We start from the raw sequence: 10,221 nt of genomic DNA, 5'->3' as shown, positions 1-10,221 counted from the left end.
TTTACATTGTAGCAAAGTGTAATTTCTTCAGTGTTGTCGCATTAAAAGATATAATTAAATATTTACTAAAATGTAAGGGGTGTACTCACTTTTGTGAGATACTGTATTAAGGAAAAGTTATCCTACTCCCTCAAAATCCAGACTGACAAATTTGGTCTAAATGGACTGGGTTTGTTGAACATATAGGCCTAAAATCAGATTTAGTTTGAGACATTTCTGTTTTGTTGTAGTTGTCTGTGTTTATGCATGTCTTTATTTTCTCTCTTTCTTTTCTTTCAGAGAAGTGTAGAGAAACTCCCCCCTATGTTCTAGTTGATCCTACTGTTAATATAAAAAAAATGTAAAACTGATATCGATATGAGGATAACTAATGTACACAGATGGAAAATCCTTGTGGTTCATCTTTCTTATCCTCTGTACCAGGATTCTGTAAATCATATAACAAAAGAGAAAATATGTAAAATAAATCCTACATTGTTTTGTAACCTATTGGCCTCAATAAAGATAAAATAAAAATAAATACTAAGATATACAAGGTTAAACTAAATACATCTAATACAAATCCAAAAGGAACAACCGAACCAAACAAAACAATTGCAGGGCCTCCGGCGAGCAACCGAGCTCCTTGCCTTGTTTCAGTGCTGAGTTTGTCCTGCTGTGTTGTGTTTCTCCACCAGGTGGCGCTGATGCGTCAGATGAAGGAGCAGCAGGAGAGGAACCGAGTCACAGAGTGCAGGAGGAACAGGGAGATCGCCTCTCTGAAGAAAGACCAGCGCAGATCTGAGGTGAGAGCGATGGAAACACTCACAGAGGGCTATACAATTCATTTAAGTTTTTATCATTTTACATATAGTCATATAGCCAAAGTACTTGTATTTGGTTTATATTACACATGAGCCAATACAATAGTCAAGAGTAGGGCTGTGCAATTAATCGTCATTTTAATCGTGATTACGATTAGGGCTGGGCGATATGGAGAAAATCAAATATCACGATATTTTTGACCAAATACCTCGATATCGATACCGCAATGATATTGTAGTGTTGACTGTTGTGTTGACACAAAATATTGACACAATGAGATTTTTGATAAATAATCATCAGTAATGTGGATATAATGACTAAGTGGGTAAAGGCAAATAATAGAACAGTTACAACAGTCTGGTAAGTTCAGAAAATGACATCACTTTACTGTAATGCAGCCTTTAAAACCAGGAGAAGACAACACTTACATGTATGCCATATTACGATATTCAAAATCTAAAACTATCTAGTCTCATATCACGATATCGATATAATATCGATATATTGCCCAGCTCTAATTACGATTTCAGCTCCTCATGATCACAAAAACAGAGTAATCGAGAAAAACATTACCTTTTGCAACTAAACTCTTATTTCATCTTGTGTTTTAATAAAAAAAAAATTAAAACAGGAAAAGTATTAAGGGAAATTTCACAGTTCCAGGTGTTTTCGCTATTGATTTGTTTAACTGTTTCAGGTTTTAAGTTCAATAATTGCAACATCTTTCCAAAAGTCAACTAGTCATCCTGTTCAATATTGACCAAAATAATCCTGATTATGATTTTTATTTTTTCACAATCGAGCAGCCCTAATCAAGAGTAGACCCACCTTAACTCAGTTTACCAACCTTTTTATTTTCCAACTTTCATTCCGTCTTACAGCACCAACTGAAGCAGATGGAGGCCCAGAAAAGACAGCAGGAGTTGATTCTTCGCAGGAAGAATGAAGAGGTGAGACACACGCGCACAGTCCCACAGGGGGAGAGTATGGACAATATCACTGGGTTTGCATCCGCTGGGGTTTCCCTCTAATACGCAAAATGACTCTCTTTTTGTGAACAGGTGACCGCTCTTAGGCGGCAGGTGAGGCCCGTGTCTGGGAAGGTGAGCAGGAAAATCAGCTTACCTGAACCCCTCCAGGAGCAGTCGCACAGAGCCACCCCGGGGCGGATGATTACATCCGGAGCGTCTGCGGTCAATGGAGCCAGGTGCGGTATCTGAGTGTGTTTTATGTGTGCGTCGCACACTTTGAGGGTGCGCGTTTAAACAGTTTTTAAAAGAGCCGTATCTTTCTCCTCAGGAGTTCCCCGGTGCGGATGGGAAGTACCTACCTCAGCAGGACGGCCAGGGCCAAATGGCAGTCACTGGAGAGACGTGTCACTGACATCATCATGCAGAGGATGACCATCTCTAACATGGAGACCGATATGAACAGACTGCTGAAGGTAACGCATGACTTCATCAGATTCAAGATGGGCCGGGAAAAAAGGAAGCAGTTTAAACCAGAGTTCCAAAAACCCAAAGCTTGACAAATTTATGTTTTTTTAAATGTGTTAATATAAAATGGCTTTTTTTGTCCCTTATTCTCATTCTCCTTTTGTTCCTTTCCTTCCCGTCTCCTCTCAATTCCCTTTGTCCTTAAACTCCGCCACCGCTTTAGCAACGGGAGGAGCTGACCAGGCGGAGGGAGCGTGTGTCCAGAAAAAGAGAAAAGATGGCGGTGGAGGGTGCAGACGCCGACCGTTCCCTGGCCTCCCTGAACGAAGAGCTGGAGTCTCTGAGCGCCAACATCGACTATATCAACGACAGCATCGCCGACTGCCAGGCCAACATCATGCAGATGGAGGAGGCCAAGGTGAGGTGGTGGGGAATCCCAGGAATCGTATTCCTTGGTAGTCATGACGCATGTGGTTGTAATGCTTAATAAATGAAGGTAAAGTAGGGTAAAGGAAGCATACAGTTGAGTGCACAGTGATGTGTATCGCTACCTCATTAGCTACACTATGCTTGTACTGGACTGTAAACCTCCGGCAAACAAGTGGGAAATAATTGCACAGTTCAGCACCACTGACCACCCCTAATAAATACGCATCAGACATCAAACGGCTTACTTGTCAGAGTAACAGTGGCTCAATAAAACAACAACCACAGCCCATTACTGCAGCCAAAAGCGTAGGTCCAGCAGCCTAATGATGCACACTGAACAGCAGTTAAATAGATAAAATGTAACTTTACAAATGTGTTATTTGAAGAGCATTTTGCTCTGCATGGCTCCACAGGTTCCTATGGCACATGCACTCTGTCAGACTCCCATGATGCTCCAGACATACTGTAGTTTTTGATGAATTGTTATTGAGCTTAAAGACTGAGCAATCAGAAGTTACAGCAGGATGAAAAGTGGCTTCCGAAATCCTATGGCTGCTGTCACTGGTGCTAAACTGTGCAGTGATGTATCAGCAGGGGTTAAATTGGGATTTGTTTTTATGTGGGGGAGCTCTACCTAGGGGTGTCCGCTGGTATGCCCCCCCCCCCTGGGAAAAAACTTTGAAAAATAAACCGTTAAATGGCACTTTCTGGAGAGTTTTGTGCAAAGAAATGGAGAAATTGAGTCTTACATGATATGTGCAAAACTGCAAGGTTAAGAGTCTATACTTTGCATTGTTGTAGTATCATCAGGTATTAGGGCATTTAGCATTTACATTACTGTTAATCAGTCATCACTTGATTACACATTGTATTACCTTGTTATGATATAAGAAGTGACCCATACAATGTGCCAAACAAAATGTGCCACATGAAGAGACAGTGCAGCATGACAGAAGCAACAGCTGAGAAGATTTGGGTCTGTGGTGACCAGGTCCACCTCACACACACACACACACACACACACACACACACACACACACACACACACACACACACACACACACACACACACACACACACACACAGCACCGAGTGGGGCTCTCCGATGCTCGGAGGCGAGCCGTGGCCGGCTCGGAGCCCTGCCGCTGGAGGAGATGCGACAGCGAGAACCGGTTCAACGGCTAGGTCAGCAACATGAACTCGTAGCAGCCGTTGGAGCTTCCGAGCACCAGGCATCCACCGCTGCGAACGGTGTTTTTAGCTTTAGGAGAAGGGATTTTATCGTTTTATCCTACCAACGTAGACACTTTGGCGTTATGTAGCTAGTTGACCCACGGTGACTTGTCTGCAGTGCTGCACGGGTAGTTGCCGTGTTCCGATTGTTCTCATCTCAGCTCCGCCGAGACAAAATAGACATGCCATTTCAAAAATCTTTCATTTATTGTCAGAAATATCATGTTTTCAAAAGCATCACTTTCATCAAATTTTATGTGACATATTTAGACTGCAAGCAGGCACATCCGGACAAATGAGCAGGCTTATGTGCCGGGGCTGAGCCCCGGAGAACCCTGGCCCAATTTAACCCCTGTGTATCAGTTAAAAGCCTGAGTGTTAAAAGCTATAGTGTTAGCACTGTTATAATGCTGTGTAAGATGATATGTTCAATACCTGTGGGGGCTTTGGATTGTGTTGCTAACTAACAGCTAGTATGAAACAAGTGATTAACTAAACTAGGGTACACCATTAAAACTTGAGGAATCAGCTAGTAAAGACTTTAGTAACGTGTAAATTGGAAACATTTCTAGCGCTGATGCCCAATCGAAAGCCTCCTAATACCTATGTAAACAGGAAGTTACTATAATGTTAATAGCTGTAGTACAACTTTGAAAAAATACAGTTTTAGGAGGCGAAACGAATCCTTTATAAATTGAGCTTTCTGCATAAGAAATATGCGCGTCAGAATTAGTTATACAGTTTACAATGAGAGGGAAATGTCTGATTAAGCTAACCTAACATGACATTATTTGGCCTTTTAGGCTATTAACTAACACTTTGTAGTTTGAATTAGCTATATTGTGTTATATCTGTGAAATGTAATTTAAAACCATATGTTTTGTATGTGTATTTCGTTATTAAACAGCATTTGTGTCCAACACATTCCCATTACCTATTTTACTCATCAATCTAAACGGGCAGATGTAAGCAAGCTAAGGTTAGCTTTGTAAGTTGCTTTAGTTAGCTACGCAACACCTGGCAGTTGGGTGTGAGTATTTATTAACAACTCATCTCTGCGTAAGAACTAGCTTTAGAGGTGCTGGTAGGCAGTTTTTGTTACATTTGGACAGAGCCAGGCCAGCTGTTTCCCCTTTTTTCCAGTCTTTGCGCTAAGCTAACTTAACCGGCTGCTGGTGATAGCCCTTTTATTTAACAGACAGATATAAGAGTAGTATCAATATTTTTGTCTTACTCTTAGTAAGAAAACGAGTAAGTGTATTTCCCAAATTGCACAAGATAAACTATGGTCAAATAAATTGTCCTATTTTTTTATTTTTTTTCAATGAATGTTCTGCTACAGGAGGAAGGAGACACAGTGGATGTTACTGCGGTGATCAGCTCCTGTAATTTATCAGAAGCCCGCTTCCTTCTGGATCATTTCATGACTATGGCCATCAGTAAGGTACCTATCGCGCTTGCTTACTTAATGTTATTTCAGTCTTAATGTCATCAGTGTGTCTTTGTTTGCGTTCACGTACTGACAACAGGTAGAGTCAGGTTTTAGTTTTTTTCTGGAAGCAACTAATTTTACCTTTGCTGTTTATTAAGACTGCTAGCATTAAGATTGATCATGCAACCACACCCCAGCATGTTACTCAAGCACAGATCAATTGAGATAACGTGAAGCACTCCTTATTTTTTGGTATTAATGCGATACCCATATCTTAAATATATGGACAGTATGAATTTGATTGCATTGTGATTACTTGTGTACACCGGTGGTTGTTGTGGCAACTTGCATACAATTTGTCTGTTCATCTTGATCTTGCTTTCGTAGTCATGGTTCCATTATAAGATTAGATTCAGTGAGACTTTAAATGGAACAACTTGATTAAATTAGGTTTCAATTAAATTAGATGAGATTAGATGAAACCTAATTGGTCCAGTTAGGAAATGCATTCAACGCAGAGGCAAAGAACAAGACAAATGGAACAAATTAAGAAGTGGAAGTAATTACATAGACTACTAAAGGCAAAGATACACAGCCTACATTAGGTTAGCCTGTTGAGATATACAAACGGTAAAAAAGAATATACCGCTGTGTCTCCAGTGATAACCCTTCTCCTATGCCATCATGTGTCAGGGTCTGCAGGCGGCTCAGAAGGATTCCCAGCTGAAGGTGATGGAGGGCCGGTTGAAGCAGACGGAGATCAACAGCGCCACCCAGAACCAGCTGCTGTTCCACATGCTGAAGGAGAAAGCAGAAATCAACCCGGAGCTGGACGCTCTGCTGGGCAGCGCTCTGCAAGGTGGGGAAACGACGACGAATCCATACCGGTCCGAGCATGTCAATCACAATCCCATTTTTTTTCTTTCACCATATGGCTGCGTTTTATTTTGTAGGCCTCGCTTCTTTGTAGGTGTGCAAAGAGAATTGATGCTCGGAATGCAAAAACCAAGGCCTGTGAAATAAAGAGCAGCCCTTTTCTCATCTTTGGGTTTGATTTTGATTTGATTTGTTTTCTCTGTTGTGTCGGTGTGAACTCAGAGTTAGGTTACCTGTCACCAGGTGAGTACGGGTTGAATAGCAATGTGTTTGAGAGAGCATGGCACATGCGCACTACAAGATTTCCACAACATTTACCCCTAATTAAAGGCACATATGCAGGCAAACTAAAAGATTAAAAAGAACATTTTACTTTATGTTTAGAGCCTTTTTAAACTTTGGTCCCATGAGTGCATTTAAACTTTGTAAAGTGATGTAACAGTGCATTGTACGGCTCTTTGGCTTTTTAAAATATATCCTATTTAGTTTTTTTTTTTTTTACATAAAAAATTATGTCTAAAATCTAGGGATGTAACAATACACTCAAATCACGATTCGATACGATTCGCGACTTTAAGTTCACAATACGATTTACGATTTTTGTAACAAAATGAGCTGCAGACCAAACTGAACAATATTCCTTTATTTATGTAAACTATACAAAACAACATGTCATCTTATCAAAAGTGCAACTGTAATTGGATTTTTATCTTAAATAACAAAAATGTAATAAAAAATGATTAATTCAATTTTAAAAACAAATGCCACATCAAAATAACTAAATGAATAGACGTAGTGACGTCTGAAGTCAAACAATTGAAATCGAAATTTTTATCTCAACCGGTTGTAATCACATTTATAACTATTTTTAACTGATTCACAATGCATCGTTACATCCCTACTAAAGACCCAAGGTGACTGTCTGACCTTTATTTTTATACTTAATGCATTAATGTGCTCATGATAACTATATTTCTATCCTAGATTCAGAAATCTTGTAGTGTGCCAATGTCAACCCCCCCCCCCCCATTTAAAAACTAACCCAGTTGAAATAACTCTGCCATGTGCATGATGTGTTGTGTTAAGTTTCCCCTGTTACACCACCTGCTAGCACGTCCCTCTCACTCAGGTCACTAAATCTAAACAGCAGTAAAACATCAACGCTGCCGCAGGACTCAGAGCTAAAGTGTACACAGCAGTTTGTGTGTGTGTGTGTGTGTGTGTGTGTGTCTTTCTGTGTTTGTGTCTTCCTGTCTCTCTTATGCTTTCTCCATTCGTCCTTTAGACAGGATAAATACTCCCAACACCGTAGCTTCCAGTCACATTACACTAATGTCCCCCCTTTATCTAAAACTAAACCCAGTGACCCCTGAGCTGCCGCAGCCGTAAAATCATTGGTGTGCTGTAATATTTAGCTTACTGAATGGACGCTGTGTTTAGCAAGATTTCTTGAAAATACAGTTTGTTAGCACATAATGTATCATGTAGGGACTTCCATGCTGTATGCTGTGCCCCACCAATCCACCGCCAAGCTGGCGGGTACACTCCCATTACCTGTTACTTTTATATTATTTTTTTATCCACTTTACTTTTACCCTGTTTGTAACTATTATATGTGCTTTATGTGTTATATTCTCCTTAAAGTCTTTATATCCATTATTCTTTGTACACTGTTGCTTTTCTCTATTCACTATATATGTCCTGAAAATTTTGTTTACTGTCTCTTTTGACTTTCCAGCCACGGCTGCTTCAGTCAAATTTGTGCTATTCCTTGGTCCACTTCATCCAACCAAGCTCAATCTTCATTATTATGTACCTACTCTGTATTTTATGCAGTGTCACTGGCTTAACTCTACTCTGTGTAGTCCACTATATCCAGGCACATCTGGTCCATGCCGTCCTGCCTTCAGCCTCCGCTTGTCTCCGTTGTTGAATTAAGCTTCGTTGGTTGCTTTCTGCTATCATCATTGTGTTACCCGTCCATCCGCCCGGGGGGTGCTGCCAGTGTGTGTGTGGTAATTTTAACTGGGAGGTCGATGCACGCACGGTTTCATCAGCTGTCCGGTCAGTGTATGTTCCTCCCTACATCTCCTCGGTCGTCCTCTGTGAGTCCTGTGCTTCTGGATCCTTCTCTATCCACGTCCACCATCCATGTCCACTGGTCCTACCTTGTCTCATTCTACTCTTCATCTGTGCCGTTTGTATGTATGTTAAGTTCAGTGTTAAATACTACTACTCCATTTCCTTCTACTTATCATTATTTTGTGTAGTGATTACCAACATTTCTTGTACCTCCAATATTTCATGCCTGCTCCATTTTCGTCCTCTTCTCACAGCCCTTTCGTTATGTTACACTGTTTCCTTGTGTCTCTGTGGTCAGTCGTTGATCCTTAATGTGTTGTTTTCCTTTTGTCTTTTGTGTGTGTGTGTGTATATGTTGTGTGTGTGTGTGTCTCCACTGTGTCTGTCCATTTTCACCTCCTGTGGAAATATTAAGGTGGGTCCTATTTACATTATATATCCATTTATGCTCTGATATTATATTGTGTTTGGTAAAACTGTTTTAGTGTTTTTTATTTATAATTTATATATGTATGTATATATGTGTGTGTGTATATATATGTATATGTATATATGTGTATATATATATATATGTATGTATATATGTATGTATATGTATATATGTATATATGTATGTATATGTATATATGTATGTATATGTATATATGTATGTATATATATATATATATGTATATATGTATGTATATATATATATATGTGTGTATATGTATATATGTATGTATATATATATATATGTATGTATATATATGTGTGTGTGTATATATGTATGTATGTGTATATATATATATATATGTGTGTATATATATGTATATATATATATATATGTATATATATGTATGTATTGTATGTATGTATGTGTATATATATATATATATATATATATATATATATATATATATATATATATATATATATATTAATATATATATATATGTGTATGTTGTATGTATGTATGTATGTGTGTATATATATATATATATATATATATATATAAAACTAATATAATATATAACTAATATGTACGATTGAGAGAAGAATCCAAGGGGATTATACTATATACTGTATATATTTACATTTTACACCTCTTTTTAGTTTTTCTAATTTTGTACACACATTAGAATTGTAATCACTTTGGATGTCCTTTCATGTACCCCACAATCAGGTCAACATTTCAATTTGTTCAGTATTTAGATTTATGACCAAACCGCCTCAGCTGTTCTTTCTCAACATGGTAAACATTATACCTGCTTAACATGACAATGTTAGTGATTGAAAATCCCTCACTTTGTTTCAGCACACTGGCATCAGATCTAATGAAGTTATGTGGGGAATCCAGGCCGAGAAGCAAGGTATACTGTACTGTGCATGGCAATCTGATGTACTGTAAAAGAGTTTCCATGCCCAATATGCTGTAGTAACAGTTAAAGTCAAATACAGTCCATTGTCCTATTTTCCTTCATATAACTACAACTTTTCCCGTTCCACAGTAGTTATTTTTAGGACTGGGAACAATTACTAACTGGTCCATTGACTTGTGAGTCAACAGAATATTGAGCCAAACAATTTTGGTCCCTCAGGCTCGCAGACGAACCACCACCCAGATGGAGCTGCTGTATGCTGGCAGTGGGGATCCGTCTTGTGAATCTCCCACCGGAGACTTCTCTGTCCCTCTGCTGCCCCTCTCAGAGCGCCTGGAAGGGTCGGCAGACGTGCAGGGCCACGCGCTTGGTCAAACCCCTGACCGCGAGCAAACTGTTTCTCCATCTGCTCTGTCTGCCAGGCCAGTTGGCATGTAAGTGTTGAGGGCAACATTTCTCAGCGGTAGACCAATATCTCAAGTTATTTCGCCCCATAATGTTGAATATTTATTTTGGTGGGTGGATCATTATCGTAAGTTATCATTCCGTACTGTATAAAGTATTGAAGACT

At 39.4% G+C, this 10,221-nt stretch overlaps 1 protein-coding gene across 4 annotated transcripts in view; it reads left to right on the top strand.

The window, feature by feature from the left end:
* LOC120553351 (kinesin-like protein KIF21A) overlaps positions 1 to 10,008 on the top strand; it is a 38,117-nt gene extending 28,109 nt beyond the window's left edge. For 2 of the 4 annotated variants that reach the window (XM_039791681.1, XM_039791679.1), the window contains 7 exons: positions 678 to 785; positions 1,686 to 1,754; positions 1,866 to 2,011; positions 2,104 to 2,248; positions 2,464 to 2,658; positions 5,245 to 5,346; positions 6,028 to 6,550. In XM_039791681.1, coding sequence (XP_039647615.1) covers positions 678 to 785; positions 1,686 to 1,754; positions 1,866 to 2,011; positions 2,104 to 2,248; positions 2,464 to 2,658; positions 5,245 to 5,346; positions 6,028 to 6,357 — 1,095 coding nt within the window. In that variant the 3' untranslated portion in view covers positions 6,358 to 6,550. Of the gene's footprint in view, positions 1 to 677; positions 786 to 1,685; positions 1,755 to 1,865; positions 2,012 to 2,103; positions 2,249 to 2,463; positions 2,659 to 5,244; positions 5,347 to 6,027; positions 6,681 to 9,586; positions 9,642 to 9,869 lie in introns of those variants that run through there. The other 2 variants (XM_039791682.1, XM_039791680.1) reach the window with 2 other exon arrangements.
* Positions 10,009 to 10,221: the final 213 nt, after the last annotated feature.

The sequence above is a fragment of the Perca fluviatilis genome, chromosome 23, assembly GCF_010015445.1.
Source record: "Perca fluviatilis chromosome 23, GENO_Pfluv_1.0, whole genome shotgun sequence".
Classification (NCBI taxonomy): Eukaryota; Metazoa; Chordata; class Actinopteri; order Perciformes; family Percidae; genus Perca; species Perca fluviatilis.
Note: the sequence above shows the minus strand (reverse complement) of the source record. Positions and strands in the feature narration are given on the sequence as shown.